Genomic DNA, 17357 nt, shown 5'->3' with positions numbered 1-17357 from the left:
GAGTGTTACTGCAGATGAAAAGATTTCCACCCGCAGGTGTCACTTCCTCACCTCCTTCCTCTCTCTGCAGCCTGGAATGCCCCTCCAAAATTCTGTTCTCGGGGTCCCCCACTCCCCAGGAGCAGCATTTTGGAGGACATTTTCAACTTCAGCAAGATAGGGTGGGGGAGAAATTAGTGTTCCTTGGGTAGAAATCCTTCCATACACAGAAGGGCTCTGTTGGATATGACCATAGAAACATGAGGTCACTTATCCGAGTTGCAGAGGTTTCTGTATTCCCTGAGTTCACTTCTGTTTGTAGTCAACAGGTACTGTCAGGTCTACTCCAGGATATTTAAAGGTCATGTCAGGAAAATAACAGAAGCCTTTCCCCGCTGCTGAGCACCACCCCTTCTATACCACAGGGTGTGGTTAGATTAATTTTATTACAAATTTTTGTCTCTGGAGTTTTGGCACCATTGAGGGGCATTATTGAGCTATTCTTAAATTGTATTTTAAACTATTTTAAAGGGTTATTGTTTTATTGTGTTTTTAGACTGTGTAAGCCACTCTGAGCCTGACCTTTGGGTTGGGGAGAGCGGGGTAGAAATGTAATAAATAATAATAGTAAAGTTATTAGCACAGCTTTTTCAGAGTGTGCTTTGCTATTCCTTTGATTAAATATAAGAGCTTACTCGATAGATTTCTAGAATGTTGTGTCATCTTCTGTTTCTCTCAGCTGTCTTCTATGTGTTGCTAATGACCATTAATTCACTATAATCCAAAATTCAGCAGAGGTTTCAACAAGCTTCAGCGTAACTGTTAATGCATGGCATTTTTTCCCTCTCTTTCTATTTTTTGAGGAAGAAAGATAAATGAAATGGTTTCTAGGTATTGGATGTTTGGCAGTAAAGATGAAATGACCTTTCGGTACTCAAATGTGCCACTCTTCTTCTGAGGAACTCATGGGTTTAGTTGGCAGCTTTCTGCCTGCATTTTAGTGGTGCTGTACTAAATGCTTTTCTGGTCTTCCTTTTTCATCCTCTTTACATTACTCATGGTAATTCAACCCCCCCCCCCTTGCTCTGCCAATATTTATCAGGGAGGAAACTCATCACAGTTTCAGTCTTGGACTGTACAGCCCTCACTGGAGACAATTCCAACTCACCAGCCGCTGGTGGTTCTCCGTCCACCCATTCCGTCTGCTGTAACCCTCCAAGCAGCTGGGGAAAAGAAAGACAGCTCTTCTGATCTCCTGCCCATCATGAACTCCTGTGCAGAGATAGCTCCACAACCCTACAAAAGGGGCCTGGAGGACAGAGGAGAAACCAGCAGGCAGAAGCGCCTTTGTTTCAACGGGACCGATGCGTCCTCAGACCAGGTAATTTCATTGCCTTCTGGTCTTTGCCATCGGGCACCACTGGCTTCGAGACCGCCACGGAACTTCCTTCGGCAGGACGTGCCAGGCAGAAACGCAGCAGTTGCTCATGGATTTCAGCACATCTCCGTCGTTAAGCCAGATGCTCTGGGTTGTGGCCCAGTGTCATCTACACCTGCTTCCCCCGCATCAGAAAGCCGAGCATGGGATGTGGTGCAGTCTGCATCGTACCGCCCGCTTATGGCGGGGAGGGCGCTCAGCAGCTCTTCAGACCTGCCACTGCAGCGGCCGAGCAAGAATAAATGCTTTCAGAACACGTTGGTGGTGCTGCATACCTCCGGGCTGCTGGAGATCATGTTGAAAACCAGGAAGCTGACCAGTCAGAACCTGGTGACCCAGGCGGAGCTGGACCAGCTCAAGGAGCAAACACAGCTGTTCATGGAAGCCCTGGAAGCTCCTCAGGCATGGGCTGAACTGGAGGCCTCTAATGCAATCAGATGAAGCCATGAACAGCGTGCTGACCTCTCCAGACATCTAAGTGCAAATGTTACTTGAAGTGTCTGTTATAATAAGTAATACTAAAAAGCTATTAACTTGAATGCCTCGCATCCTGCTGGGGTTTATGAGCCTGCTCCAAACTTAATTTATGAAGTAAGCTTCTTGTGGGCAAACTTACCCGCATTGTAGGTGATGGGCCTTGATCGAGATCAGGGGAGGAAGCTTCAGCCGACAGTATGTGAATTAGCTGCGTGTGACTATTTGTTCTTGCAGTGCGCACATGTTAATGCCAGAAGGCATCAGTTTTGGTAGTAGAAAAAAGGATTATTTAAATACCTTTCTGTCTCTGCGTGCTTAATTCACAAACAGATGTGTACGGTCTTGGCCCAGTGGAGTCATTTGGAAATGGATAGCAACAAGAGGAAGAGTTTTTGTGCCTGGAAGATGACGGTGTCTGCTCTCGCATCGTTTTGTACATTTCTTTTGAAGCTTGCATTATGACTGGTCCAATTCATCTTCTTGCACGCATTCAGCCTCTCTTTTGTCAATCTCGACTGCCTGCCATCCCCTCCCAGCGGAATGACAGCCTCCTCCACAGCCCTCTTCCTGTACCTTTTAAGCTTCCCTTTCCTGCTTTGTCTCACCCCGCTAACTGCTGCTCTTCCTTAAAGATTCCTGGACTAACTGGCCCTCCAAGTCCTTTACAAGCATCTTATTTATGTTTCAATTTATACACCGTACCTCAATCCCTGGCCGGGCTCAGGGCAGCTAACATCTTGCGTGGCCAGCCAGGGTGAAGGCGGACCATGCCAAAAGTAGCTTCCATCCCTTCTGTACATTGCTGCTGGCCATCCAGAGCTCCCGTGGTAGTCTGATTGCCCCCCTGCTTTACTGTTGCCATGTGCCTGCCACGATGCCGGGAGGTGCATGTCTCACAGTGAAGGGTGTACCCCCACTGTGTTCATGAAGACACTTTTGGTTTCATACTGAGCCCCACTTGGCTACTGAGCTGTAGGTTGCTGACCCCAGCTTTAAGGCTATTATGAGCAATAGGAGAAACACCCATTCTTTTATAAGAGAAACACTGGGGAGATAATGAAAGAGCCAGCGTGGTGTAGTGGTTAAGAGCAGTGGACTCTAATCTGGAGAACCGGATTGGTTTCCCCACTCCTCCACATGAAGCCAGCTGGTTGACCTTGAGCCAGTCACAGTTCTTTCAGAACTCTCTCAGCCAAACCTACCTCACAGGGTGTCTGTTGTGGGAAGGGGAAGGGAAGGCAATTGTAAGCTGGTTTGAGTCTCCCTTAAGTGGTAGAGAAAGTCGGCATATAAAAACCAACTCTTCTTGTTGTTGTAGAACAGATACTGTTGACTTCATGAATTCTTTCTCTTCCTTTGGCCTGTCAAAGAGGGTTTGTTTCATAAACCATATTATCCCTTGCTCCTGCCTGCTCTGCTTGAGTTCTGACCATGCCAACTTTTTTTTCTTTTGAGAACCTTGACGCTGAAAATGTTCCCCATCCTCGGTGGCTAATCTGTTTTCTAGAGATGATGTTGGTCTCTTCAAATTTGCCAACAGTTCCACTTTTTGTGTTGATCCCAGCTCACCCCTCAGCTATATGTAATTAATAGTCTGTATGAAGAGAATTAAACCAGCATCCTCTAGCAACAAGGCATGCAGTTTGGGCTTGTGATGGTGAAATCATAGTTGGTCTTTAAAAAAATTATGTAGAGGAATTTTACAGAGCTGCTAATTGAATGCTGTTTGAGCATTACTGAACACCGTGTGTTGCACTTTCTAAATAACAGGCGTGTCCTCAAGTAAAAAAAACACGTAGATTCCTCTCACCCCAGACGTCTTCATTGTATTTTTCTAATGTGTAAATCGTTAAGGCTGCTACATCATTACAGCCTGTTCTCCAAGCTGTTAGAGCAATTCTGGTTTTTAATGACTTCGAAGGGACCTTTGGGTGGGAGAATGGTTTTTTGTTTTCTACAGGTTACCATTCTCTGCAAAGAACAAAATGTTAAGTGTGCCTTGAAACATCGTTTGTAGGGACACAACTTGTCCAAGCCTGAAATGACCTAAGAGGTGTTGAAGATGTAGGAGAGGAACAAGGCAGGCAAAGACTCTAGCTAGGGCCATGAGAGAGGACATTAGCTATCTCATTTGCTATTAGTTTCTAGTGTCTGTGGCTTGGATTCGACCAAAATTCAGCACAGGCAGTAAGATTTCTTCCTGCAGAACGCAACTTTCTTGGCTCCCACCGCAATGCAGAAGTCCCCCCCAATACTGCTTCTGGGTGACAGAGGTCCCCTAGGAACAGTTTTTGGGGGGAGTTGGAGGGCTGCAGTGGGTGGGTGAGACTGGCAACTTCTCTCCCCTCTTGTGTATATGCGCCTGTTAGACAGGATCAAACCCCCTGTGTGAAATCTCATAAAATAGCCGACTGATTAAAGTCTGCAAGTGATAACCCATGGCGGGGGGTGCCACCTACTGGATTTGTAAGAGATTTCAGTACAAAATGAGTTCAGCTTTTGGATGAATCTATAGATGCGTTGTCCTGACTTGGACAGCTCTGGCTGACCTGATCTTGGAAGCCAAGCAGGGTCAGCCCTGGTTAGTACTTCAATGGGAGACCACCAAGGAAGTCCAGGGTTGCTACACAGAGGAAGGCAATTGCAGACCACCTCTGAATGCCTCTTGCCTTGAAAGCCCTAGAGGGTCACCATAAGTCAGCTGCAACTTGACAGCAAAAAAGTAAGTGGCATTAAGGCCATTTAGAGCTTAGCAGTCAACCTGTTCTGTAGAAAAGAGTGAGCTGTGGATAACGAAAGCCTGCCAGAAATTTTGTTAGTCTTTAAGGTGTTTCTAGACTCTTGTTCATTTCTACTGCTATTGACAAACTAACACGGCTACCCATCGTGATCATCCTTTTCTGTGATTCCCTTAATCTTGCACCAAACGCAGCTTCTGTGGGCTTAAAAATGTAAAAGATGGATGCATATCATTGGGTTCTGATTTAGGTGTACCCCTTAGGATGCATAGGGTAACTGCTCATTCCAGGCCCATTCCAGGCCTTTCTTCTCACAGGTGGACTATATTTGTATGGTTTTTCCCTCAGTGATCAGTGTAGCTTTAGAAAAATCTGCTGGGTTTTAAGTCTGTACTTTAAGCACATGGAAAATGCAGGATGAATATGCTTCAGGAAAACAGGAGGTTACTTCTGTAGTAAAGGGGGACGAATCTCGGTTCTGCCAGAGGGCTTTTTGCATAAGTGTAAGTCACTTAACGTTCACGTTGTCTTAATGAAAGGGAGCACTTGCATGTTGTGAAGTATGGCACACAAGTATTAACTCTCTGTAGTTTAATGCACAGTCAGATTCCTGCTGTTTTGCTGTGGAGGTGACATTTAAACTGCATTTTTTTTAAATTGCACCTATCAAGCAACCACTCTGTAGTGTGACAGTGAAGGAGGGTGAAAAGGCCCTGTAATCACTAATTGATGATAGTATGAAGCCTCAGTTATTTCCCTCCTGTTCCCAGTTGTCATTTTTGGAATTGTTACAGAAACCATATAGAGTGCTTCTGTAATTCAGTGCTACTGAGCATTACTGAAACATCAGTCAACAAGGATGTCTTACCTTAGCAGTAGATTTCCAGAACTGATGTACATGAAGCTGTGAAGGGTACAGAGACTTTATCTAAGGAGTGAATAAGACTAACCTGGGGTTTTAACAGGGGTAAATCTGTAAATGGAAGAAATGCAGATCTAGTTATTAATTTGTAGGTGCACAAGCAAGACTTCACAGATCTTCTGGGTTCAGCAACCCTCTGTATTTTCTGATGAAATTTTAGAAGTCTGGGGAATCTTGATTTAAAAAAAAAGTTTTAAAGAAATGTTGACTTGCTGTGCTGGAGAATGGAAAGGCTTGGACCCTATGACAAGGCACAAGAGTATGAGATATTCTGTGCTTTGGGGTGTGCTTCATCTTCCCCTAAAACTTTCATTATCACAAGACCAATGCTTTTCATTTGGCCCTTGTGCAAACAGAAGCTTTAGTGGAAGAAGAAGCGCCCTCCACAGCAGAGATTATCTGACTCGCACGGAATTTGTTCATAGGATCCAATGCAATATGTTTGTCTTTGTGATGCCTCCGGTATCAACACATTTTATAAAATGAGAACTTTTCCTGAAAAATGCAAGAACACTGGAAATACGGGGTGGGTGGGAATAAAACATTGACCTGCAAAAGCAGCGTAAATTGCGTTAATTCAGGTACAGCTATTATCTTGCTGGGAACATGGTAAACTGCAGTCGTAACTGAATTTGGGGTTCCTCCCGGGGGGGGGTGGCTTTCCTACCTATTCACCTATTTCAGCATCTGCAAACAACTCTGTAGTGGAGATGCAGTCGGACCCCTTCCATTAAGCACATGTTTGATGCTTCTACCAAATGACACCGCTTTTTTTCCCCATCATCCTGCGTAGTGGTAAGATGTAATTACTCCACACTACTGACTGGAAAAAATCACAGGTAGCAGCACCTTTACCCTAATATTAGCTATTTGTTATGGTAGATTATGTGGAGGGAAGGAGCAAGGCACGGCAGGGAGAGGGCAATCAGCTCGCCAAAAAGCAACACTGATACTTGTGCGTCATCAACGGTCATTTAGGCAAGTTAACACACAGGGGTAGTATGTGTGTGTCCTGCCAGCATGTACTCTGGTGTTGCCTGTTATGTTTTTCCTCCTAGCCAATTCTGAGAGGCACCTAGAATAAACTTACCTCTTAGAAGAGCTACCAAGGGACTTGACTGATTCCCCCGACACACACACACTGTCACTCATTTGGACCCCCATAATATTCTAGAGGGTCCACTAACCCACTAAAGAACAGCTTTTGGGGGCGGACAGGAGGTGGGAAAGTTTATGCGGTATGGCAGTGCTTGCAATGCATAGGAAATCATTTCAGAGAATTTGGTATCGAAAATCACGGTGGGGAGAGAAGGAGTCAGAGCAGAGAGGCGTGGCATTTTTTCTCTTCTGGGACATACTGTTGCAGATCTGAGAGTCATCATTCTACCCCCCCCCCCAAAAAAAGAAGTTCAAAGGGAGAATTCGGTGTGAAATTGCAGAGTTAGAATTCATCAAGAAATTAATATTTCACTTTGGACTACACAGAGACTTGGATTTCGTTGCTCACTACAATTTCTGATAGCTCACCAGGTCCCACTTTATATATTTTAATTGGCTGTTCTTAACACGTATTACACTGTAACCAGTGACTGATAGTTAATTTTCTTAGCCTCAGGCATCTTCTTGCTTGATTAGTGGTTTTTTCCTACTTCAACACCCTTTGTTTACTTCCCCCCCCCCCCCATGAGAGGCTGGAATCTCTGACCTCTCTCATCATCCATGATGTGGAACAGCCAAATCCGACAAGATACCCAACAAGCCTCTGCTCTGACTTCTCCCCCCCCCCGTGATTTTTCTTCTAAAATTCTCCAAAGTGATTGCATGCCAATAAGTATCTAAAGAAGTGAGCTCTGACTCATGAAAGTTCATGCTAGAATCAATATTGCTAGTCTTTAAGTTGCCACTGGATTTCTGGTTTTATTTTCCTTCTTACTAAACCATAAAACATGAACCTGTTTAGCAGGGGTCAGACTATTGGTCTTGTCAAGTTCAATCCTATCTGCTTTGACCGGCAGTAGCTCTTCAAAGTCTGGGGAGGGGGCCTTTCACATCACCTACTACTGATCCTTTTAATCAGAGATGCTGGGGCCTGAACTTGGAACCTTCTACACCGCAAAGCAGATGGTGTAAGCACTGAGCCACAGCCCTTCAACTTTTCCTTGAGCTTTCCTTGAGCCAGCGCGGTGTAATGGTTAACAGCTGTGGTTTGGAGCGGAGGACTCTGATCTGGAGAACCGGGTTTGATTCCCCACTCCTCCAAATGAGCGGCAGACTAGGTTGGTTTCCCCACTCCCACACATGAAGCCAGCTGGATGACCTTGGGCTAATCACACTCTCTCAGCCCCACCTACCTCACAAGGGTGTCTGTTGTGGGGAGGGGGAAGAGAAGGGGATTGTAAGCCGGTTTGATTCTTCCTTAAGTGGTAGAGAAAGTCGGCATATAAAAACCAACTCTTCTTCAAAACCAAATACCTTCTAGCAGACTGTGTGAGCCTCTCTCTCTCTCTGCCCCAGAAAAATGTGGAGGAGGAAAACGGAAGGGAGCAGGTCCCGATGTCTTCCCGGTTACTCTCACAAGCTTGCCAGCATCTTCTGTGTTGTGTCCCTGAGTGGTTCCTGAGCCTGCCTGTGCTGGGAGGCTGGTGCAGCATCAAAGCAAACCCCAGAAGCTCTGTGAGGTTTCAGCATTGTTTGTCTTCGTTTTGTTTTTTTAACATCAGCTACTTCAGGGGGCTGACGTCAATGCCAAGGCAGCGCAAAAAGGCCCATTGTTCTCCAGAATGCATTAGCCTTGGGAGGGTTTAAATATAAATTATTGTCCCAGTCTGAGCGGTGTCATAACTATTGTTGGGCTAATTATTTTTTCCACCTATGGACCGTGCTAAATCATTTCAGGACTCTTCTGAGATATGCCATGAGAGCGAAGGGCAGTCTTGGAAATTTGCACAGCTCTGCTTATATCCGGCGCTGCCTAGACTGACTTTTCTGGGCGGCTCGTAAATTTCCCGTTGCAAGTTGCACCTAGTTAAAGCGGTTGTGATAACAAGATTGCAAATAGGGGGCAATTTGCAAAAGGAGCCTATTTTGATTTGCTTCTTAGGGTATGCAGCAATTGGAAGCAGGTAAGCAACGTATTTAAAATCTGTCTCTCTTTGGAAACGGAATGTGGAAACTGGACAGTGGCCCCATCCTAAGCAGAGTTACGCCCTTCTAAGTCCACTGAAGCTTACAAGGGTGCAATTCTACTTAAGATGAGACTGTAAACGTTGGGTTTAAAAAACACTGAAATAGGGGACATTGACAAGGAAAGCCCTTGTTTAGCCCAAGGTGGCAAAAACACTCTTCGAAATAAACACGTTTCTGATTAAATTCCTGGAGAACTGTGTTCTTTCTTAGAATATAAGGTGAAGGTTCCGTTCTAAATGTTTGTTCAGATATCCTGTAACTGTTAACTAAAATAAGAGCATGTCTATGAGTAGGGTTGCCAGCTCTGGGTTGAGAAATACCTGGAGATATTGTGGGTGGAGCCTGAGGGGGGGTTTGGGGAGGGGAGGGATGCCATAGAGTCCAATAGCCATAGAGTCCAATAGCCAAAGCAGCCATTTTCTCCAGGTGAACTGATCTCTATCAGCTAGAGATCAGTTGTGATAGCGGGAGATCTCCAGCTACTACTTGGATTTTGACAACCCTATCTATGAGTCCGAAGGCCTGGCTTTACAGGATGGTATCTTCCTGATGGCTGGAGAAATACATTGTAAATGAGTACTCAATACTCTTTCTTAGTCTTTGGTGAGACTTCGGAGAGACCAGAGGGCATTCGAGTGCATGCCTTCAACCTCTGACCTACAGGCGGCAACTCAGGGCTGGATTGAGACATGACAAGGCCCTAAACTTTTTAATGTATTTTGGTATTTTGAGGTACTTCCCTTTTTCTCCAGACTAAAATCTGGTTGCATCCAAATATGTTTCCTTTTTTTTTTTTTCATTTTCCTCCCATAAATCTTGGGGGAGAAGGGTTTGTTCTTCTTTCATACACACTCTGCATCTGTAGTTTATACATGGTTTAGAAAATACCTGTAATCTTATTTCAATCACATTTATCCATATGAAATATGTCCTTGCGATACATACATTCTCCCACCACTGTGTATCCTATTCTCAATGCACCTGGAATATTCCCCCTCTGCCACATTTTAAACAATAAATTTAGCTAGGAAAGTAGAGAACTTGGTAAGAGAAACCAGTAGCCATATGGCTCATGTTAAAAATCGCAGCTATTTGAGAAGATGAAAATGGGGGGGGGGGATGAAAACTACCACAAAGCTAATACTGTGAGTGGGTGGCAAGTGTTAGCAAACAGAGAGGAAACAAAGGGGGGGAGGAGCTGAATATGGAGCACCCAGAATAATGTAGTGGGGCTGGTGGTGGTCTTTGAAAATCTGTTCTTGGTTTTGTTTTTTGTTAAAAGAAATTCTTCTTAAGTAAACAATTTTCCACAAACAGATACAAGGGAAAAGGAAGGCAACGTTTTGTTCTATGTAGGAAGGTCAGAGGGGGAAGAACATCTTTGCTACCAGCTGCAACACTGAAATTGTGCTTTTCTCTTGATCTTCCTGTCTCCAAGTGTAATCTGGGGCGTGGCTGGAGATGGAAGTTGAAGGGCGAGACCCAAAGGGATCTAGGCCTTGGTTTATGCCCTTGAACGAGGTGGACTATTGAACTCATGACCAGCTCAATTTATAGTTGGCGTCTTTCTGTTTATTTAAATTGTATGCATTCCCTATTCCATTTTAGCTGTATTTATTAATGCTGTAAGCTGCTTGGGGTCCCTTCACAGAGAAAAGCAGCAAATAAAATAGTTCTACCTCTATTTCAAATAGGGTTGCCAGGTCTCTTGCCCCCCACTAGCAACCTCGGCATCCTGCCGCCACTCTGTCTGCTGACAGGAGAAATATAAGCTAAAAGACTGCTATCACCCTGACAGTGTTACGTCATTTCCAGGGTAAACCTGGAAATGATATCATGCCTCTTTAAGAATCGCCAGAAACGCCATGGTTTTACCCGTTTACCAATTTCTAGAGAAGTGTGGCATCACTTCCAGGTTTCCCCCCAAAGTGGCATAATGCCATTGCACTAACAGCTCCCCTCCATGCCCCACCCCTCCTGCCAGTTACCAGCCACTAGTTGCAACTCTACCCTTTACCAGTTCAATCTTCTGACCATTTCATTACAAGACAGTCCTATCTAACCTGTGCAAAAAGCCCTCTTGAATAATCTTGTTTTGCAGTTTTTGGAAAGCCAAGAGAGCGAGAGCCTTCCTAACCTCATCAGGAGGCCATTCCATAAGGCGGGGGCCACAACTAAGAATGCACAAGCACCAATTTTGCCCATTGGCAGGTTGGTACCAGCAGAAGGTTCTGCTGGGATGAGCAAAGTTGTTGTGGAGCTTAGGGAGGGAGGTGATCCTGCAGATATGAGGGACCAAGGCAAAGAAGGGCTTTGTATGTAATAGTCAATACCTTGAATTGAGCCTGGAAATTGATGGGCAGCCAATGGAGGGACTGAAGAATGGGAGTTATATGCATGTTCTGCCTAACTCCTGATATTAACCAAGCTGCAGCATTTTGAACTAACTGGAGTCTCTGAATAGGCTTTGAGGAGAGGCCTACATACAGTACATTGCCGTAGTCTACTCTTTATCTTACCGTGGCATAGATCCAGGTTGCCAGATTGGCCAAGGCAAAGCAGGGGGCCATCTTGCGAGCTACACTGAGTTGGAAGGAAGCATTTTTCGCAACGGTATTAACTTCTCCAGCAGCAATGCTGGATCCAGTATAACCCAACGACCCTTAACTGAGTTCCCAAGTGTTATCTGAACCCCATCGAAAGGGGGAAGCACAATGCCCATCAAGACACCTGCCTTCCCAGCAAGCATTACTTCTATCTAGTCTGGGTTCAGTTTCAATTTATTTGACCACAGCAGTCAGGAAGTGGCTCAGGACCTCTATTGCGTCACCAGGGGATTTGGGCGGAGAGTTGTAAAGCTTGGCGTCATCCACTTATTGATTACATCCAATTCCAAAGCTACAAATGATTGCTCCTAAGGCTTTATGTAGAGGTTATATAACATGGGGGATAAGATTGCACCCTACGGAACTCCACAAGATAACTCCCAAACAGAAGACAGCTGATCGCCAGTGGCAATTCTTTGAGTCCAAATCATGAGGAACAATTTAAACCAGTCCAAGGCACATCCCCTGATACCCACTTCTGCCACTGAACACCCCTATAGGATAATATGTATTGTACCTTTAAAAAAAAAAACTCTTAAAATCTCCTTCAGGTTTTTCTCAGTGTTAAGAAGCCAACAGCTGTTCTGGTCCTCTCTCAGTCCTCAACCAGCCATTAACCGTTAGTTACTCTAAAGTGATTGTCCATCAGTTTCTCCTAGTCTCTGTGATGTAGCATAATAATGCCCTTATGGTATACCACAGAAGAAATGAAAGTTCTAAAGCACCCACTTCTATAGCCTCCCTAGGACTTCCATTTCTCCTGGACTCTATGGTTCCTTCAGGTTAAACTGATTTCTGTAGACTGGAGATCAACTGTAATTCTGGGAGAATTCCAGGCCCTACCTGAAGGTTGGATCTCCCTAACTGCAAAGCAATTCCTGTGGTGATGCCATTTGTTGAAGTGCTTAATTTGTGGTGCCCTTAATAAATCTTTCTACACTTAGATCACAACATGATGTCAGGGTAGTTTTGTATGATTAGCTTTGATAAAGAATCTATCTCTGTAAGGTGCCCTTCTCTGTTGCCCCCTAAAGAATGCCTTGATGTAGTGAACTGAAACTTGACTGTACGAAGTGCAAGGCATCAAAACAAAAGTTGCCCATTATATAGGAGGAATCTGTTTCAGCACATGAGGATGCATTGGTAACACTCGGGAATTGGTACATCGGGAAATGGCTGCAGAGTTGGGCTTCCTGGTGTGTATACAGCAGAATGAAGAAATCTAGTGGGATGACCCCCACATATTACCAAATACATCCTGACATCTGAGTGTGGGCCTACATGTAATACAGGAATTGGTTCAGATCTGCAGTCACAATGCTGAATAGTACAAGCCTATATATTAGTATCTTTGACAATTCCTTCCAAAACACATAAAACATACCTGGGAGAAACCCCTTTCTTTTCTAAATTTCTTCTAGGAATTTTTCAGTAACCTCTTACATGGATTTCGCCCTGGTTTTTTTCCTCTGCAGCAACACCATCTTTGCATCTTGATTCAGATCAGCCCTCCAATTCAAGTATTGATTGAAACTATACAGAGAAATGCCTTGCTTTTTTATTACTCCTAGGGTTTTGCTTAAATGGGCCAGGAAAAGAGACAAGCTTTTGCACTTCTACATTTAGTAATAACATAGTAGAAGGAGTTGCCTTTCTAACATAGCCAAGAAGGTTGGAGTAGTATTGTCAGAGGAGAATGGCTTAAGAAGTTGGGACCTCTGTTTTAGCCAAGAAAAAGACAGAAGGGCATGTTGCTGAATTATATACAGCATAGAAATTATTCTCTCTGCATTTTGGACTCTGGGCACTTTCACACGTACTGAATAATGCACTTTCAATCCACTTTCAATGCAACTTTAATGATGGTTTGCAAGTGGATTTTGCAGTTTCACACAGTAAAATCCAGCTGCAAAGTGCATTGAAAAGGGATTGAAAGTGCATTATTCGGCATGGCTAGCAGTAAATTCAGGAAAAGCTCAGAGGACTTTGTTCTTTGTGCAAGTCATATGGAATTTATTCTCATGGCCAGGATATAATGGTGGCCCCCAGCTCAGACAACCTCATGAATGTGGGGAGGTGTCATGGCTATTGGTGATGATAGCTAACCTTGGGACTGCCATAGTTAGGGACAGTCTACCCATGGGTGCCATGTACTGATGACAAATCAGAATGTTGAATGTTCACCTGTGTTTGTTTTAAAAACTCCCTGTAAGCAGAAACAAACACAGAAACAAACCCTCAGTGTCTCTGACATGCTAGCTTTTAAAGTGGCAAATTTTAACGTAACTAATCATGATGCATTCATAATGGCTTTCCACAACTGCCCCCTGGTGTGGTCCACCCTGCCATGGCAGGCCTCTCTGCTGCACCCCTAAGCCTACCTGAGCCCCAGTTCATGCACTGAAAAATTCCCCAGATAAAGCAGATCTGTGTGTTGCAGCTAGCTGCTATTACAACTGATCTCCAGCCGATAGAGATCAGTTCACCTGGAGAAAATGGCTGCTTTGGCAATTGGACTCTATGGCATTGAAGTCCCTCCCCTGGGCAGAACCTGATGGGGTAGGTAAGAGTAGGTAATTCACCTCAAGTGATATTGAATCTGTGCCATTCCCATTGAATTTTTCAAAATATTTAATGGTGAGCTTTAAAAAAAACTTTCCTGCACTTTCTAGGACTTCCTGATGAAGTCAACATGAGTGTGGTATTAGAGGTGATTTGCTGGGTGCAGAAGGTATCTTCTGCTCATGGAAGGAAACATTTTGTACTTCTTGTTAGAGCACAGTGGGAGAAAATGGAAGATGAACTCCAACAATGTTCTGCTCCTTGCACAAGCAGGAGAGCGGCCACTGCCCATCCCTGTTATGTAACATGTGCTGGCCTAGTACAAGGGTTGCCAACCTCCAGGTGGGACCTGGAGATCTCCCAGAATTACAACTGATCTCCAGTTTACAGAGGTCAGTTCCCCTGGAGAAAGTGATTGCTTTGGTCAGTGGACTCTGTTGTATTGTAGGCTGCTGAGGTCACTCCCCTCCCCAAACATTCCCCTCCTCAGGCTCCACCCACAAACCTCCAGGAATTTCCCAACCCAGAGCTGGCAACCCTACCTGGCACAAGCATCTGAGTACAGCTCAAGCAGCTTCTTTCTTTCCTCTCCTAGTACTTAAGTAGCAGCCTCAAGTATTTCAGTGCTGAGTTTTGCCATCCAAGAATAAAGAAGGAACCAGACCTCTCCGTGTCTTGGAGGCAGGCCTAGATAGAAACTAGTTGCAAACTCATTTTTCAAATCCTTGTTAGAAGAGCTAGGACAGTGCAGGTGGGCCCCCTGCTGGTTGTATTGGGATGCTGAATATTGTTGCCATCTGGCAGACCTGAAAATCAGATCTATGAAGCATAGACCAGTGCTGTTTCCCCCCCTCCAAATGTGCAATGCTCTTTTCACACATTCAGCGTGAGTTTAGTGAAGGTACATGTTGGTAGGGAGGGGGAGCCTATTTTTACTAGCAGCTCCTGCTCTTAACCTACATGCAGGACTAGACTATATCGCTCTTTGAAAACAATTGATCTGTGTGTCCAAATGCTGGGGTGGAGATCAGAGCAAGAGGTCCTGTCACAACCTACGAGCATTCAGTAGGCTGTGAGAACAGACTCTATATGCCTACAACCTGTTCTCATAGAGGCCTGTCCGCATGAGCCGCACGTCCAGTTATGCACACTTAAGATCCATTCAGATAGGCCAAGTGTGTAGGTGGGCCTGCCATCTTCATCCTGCTCTCTCCAGCTGTTCACTTCATACAGGTCAAAAGGGCTGCACATTCCCAGTTGTGCATAAAGAGCCTGCATATATCAGGATTTCCCCCACACACACTTTAATGAATGCCTGTAGGTAGGAATGGGATCTGCAGCTGTGATCTCACCCCACCACACACCCACACACAAATACACATCCAATAAACCCATATTGATAGGTTTAAATGGGTTCATTATGTTTCAATTGTGTCACACAGTTTGGCCGAAAGAGTGGCTATATATAGAGAGAAAGTCTGTCTCTTATTTCTCCATGTTCTGCACTGTGCTGATGGAATTAATACAGAATAACAGTCCAGATTCAGGGATGGTATGTCCTCCTCTGGTCTCTAGAAAATCAAATAACCCAACCATTCCCTGATACAGAATATTTATATTTGCATCTCCCTGGCCATTAGGATTTGCTAAGTCCTTTCATCATTAGCTTCAGTGTTTCCCTTCCAGTCCTATTATTTTTGCAACATCACCAATTCCCTCTGTTCATTTACGTGGACACCACTGGCCTTTGTGTCAATAGAAAACGATCGCATTGCTCCAAATCCTTTGTATGTTACAAAATTAGTTCCTTTTGTATTTTCTCATAAATCTTGCCTGAGCCTCCCCCTCCCCCTTTTCTTATCTAATTTTGTTGCTGTTGTTTTCATCTGCGTCTTCCCTGAAGTCTGGAAACTAGAGTTGCAAGAAAGACCCTGAGGACCAATGCAAATTTTGATGAAATCTTTTGTTTTGAATAAGATTATTCATACTGATGCGCAGGAAACACAACTCTGGTTAGTTTGCTTATGCAAAATGAAGAGGCTCTGAGCATCCTTGCTCACATTTTAAATCTACACTTCTTGAAGCAGAGCGATTGCATTTTCAGAATTCGTGGGAGGGTTGTCTTGAAGGCTTGTGACTTTGTGTAGACACTGCTTGGGAAGATGAATAAGGGAGTGAAGGTTTCAAGTACTTACCTCTTTAGGGGACCCAGATGCCGTGCTGTTGCCACCCACCTGCTCTGTGCACACAAGAAATTCTTGGAGGATGGGAGCTGTCTGACAGGGGGGACCTCCAGAACATCAGGGGACCGGGCCTGGGGATGGAGTTTGGTTGCTGCTGCCAAAACCAAAAGGGAATTCAGGCTGATATCAGCCCAATGGGACAGGAGGAGAGAGAAGTTCCTGCCTGCCAGACATTGCTGGCTCTTCCACACTCCAGGGAAGGGAAGTGCTGGGGAATACTTCCATTTCCTACAGTCCTTCATCTCAGGGTCTGACTTCAATGTTATCAGTCAAGAAGGGGACAACCCCCCAAAAAAAAAAATTCTGAAAATGCAATAGCTTGTTTTGTTGTCATGTATCCAACAAACCATGAATGGCACAAATAGGACTTTCCCAGTCAACACACTGACCCCCTCCCCACACTCTACTACTGGGGAGCTCAGGGAACCCTCACAAGTAGAATGGAATGCAAAGAGGAAGTCACTTTGGAGGGGGGGGAAATGAGCACATATCCTGTCCACACAAAATGGCAAGAGGATACAAATTGATGTCTCCCTTATGGCAGGTTTTAGACTGTAATCTCCTGGGGCAGGGACCTGTCTTTCTCTACTGTTTTCTTGTATTGATGGTACTATACATATTAATAGTAATTAATAATAAGGGTGATGAGAACCTGCTCAAATGGTACACTTTATAAGCAAAGTAGTCCCATGTGGTGAACTTTACAAATGCATTTTGTACAGAATTTCCTGCACAGAACTACCTCACTGATAGGACGGGGCTCATTGGCCAGCATTCTGGCCAGGAGAAAAGGTTGCATTTGAAACTAATAGATAGTGACTTTGTTTTCTTGCGAGGTATATTTGTGACTGGGCCCAGATACATTTTATATATCTAGCCGAGAGCTGGGAGCAGACAGCTTCAGGAAATGAGGAGCTCTGACAGTTATATCTCCGGTGGGGCTTGATTTACCGTCCATTGAGCTGACCAAGTGTCAGAGAAATAAATGAGCACAGTGTCATCAGAAATAAGAATGTTATCATTCTAAATAGTTGGGCTGGGCTATAGAAGGTGAAAAGGCAGGGGGAGAGCGCTGTCTGAGACTCTGGAAAGCTGCCGCCAATTGAACCGGATGAATCACTGGTCTGACTTGGAATAAGGCAGCTTTATATATACATCAGAAGGAAGATCTTGCAGAGCTGTATAAACAGAAGTCACTTCATTGAC

The 17357-nt window shown here is 44.6% G+C and overlaps 1 protein-coding gene across 1 annotated transcript in view; it reads left to right on the top strand.

Moving 5' to 3' along the window:
* CIPC (CLOCK interacting pacemaker) overlaps nucleotides 1-1858 on the top strand; it is a 46640-nt gene extending 44782 nt beyond the window's left edge. Inside the window, exon 3 of the mRNA XM_056851845.1 lies at nucleotides 1082-1858. Within this exon, the coding sequence (XP_056707823.1) occupies nucleotides 1082-1858 (777 nt within the window). The remainder of the gene's footprint in view (nucleotides 1-1081) is intronic.
* The last annotated feature ends 15499 nt before the right edge of the window (nucleotides 1859-17357 follow it).

Source organism: Euleptes europaea, chromosome 6 (genome assembly GCF_029931775.1).
Source record: "Euleptes europaea isolate rEulEur1 chromosome 6, rEulEur1.hap1, whole genome shotgun sequence".
Classification (NCBI taxonomy): Eukaryota; Metazoa; Chordata; class Lepidosauria; order Squamata; family Sphaerodactylidae; genus Euleptes; species Euleptes europaea.
Note: the sequence above shows the minus strand (reverse complement) of the source record. Positions and strands in the feature narration are given on the sequence as shown.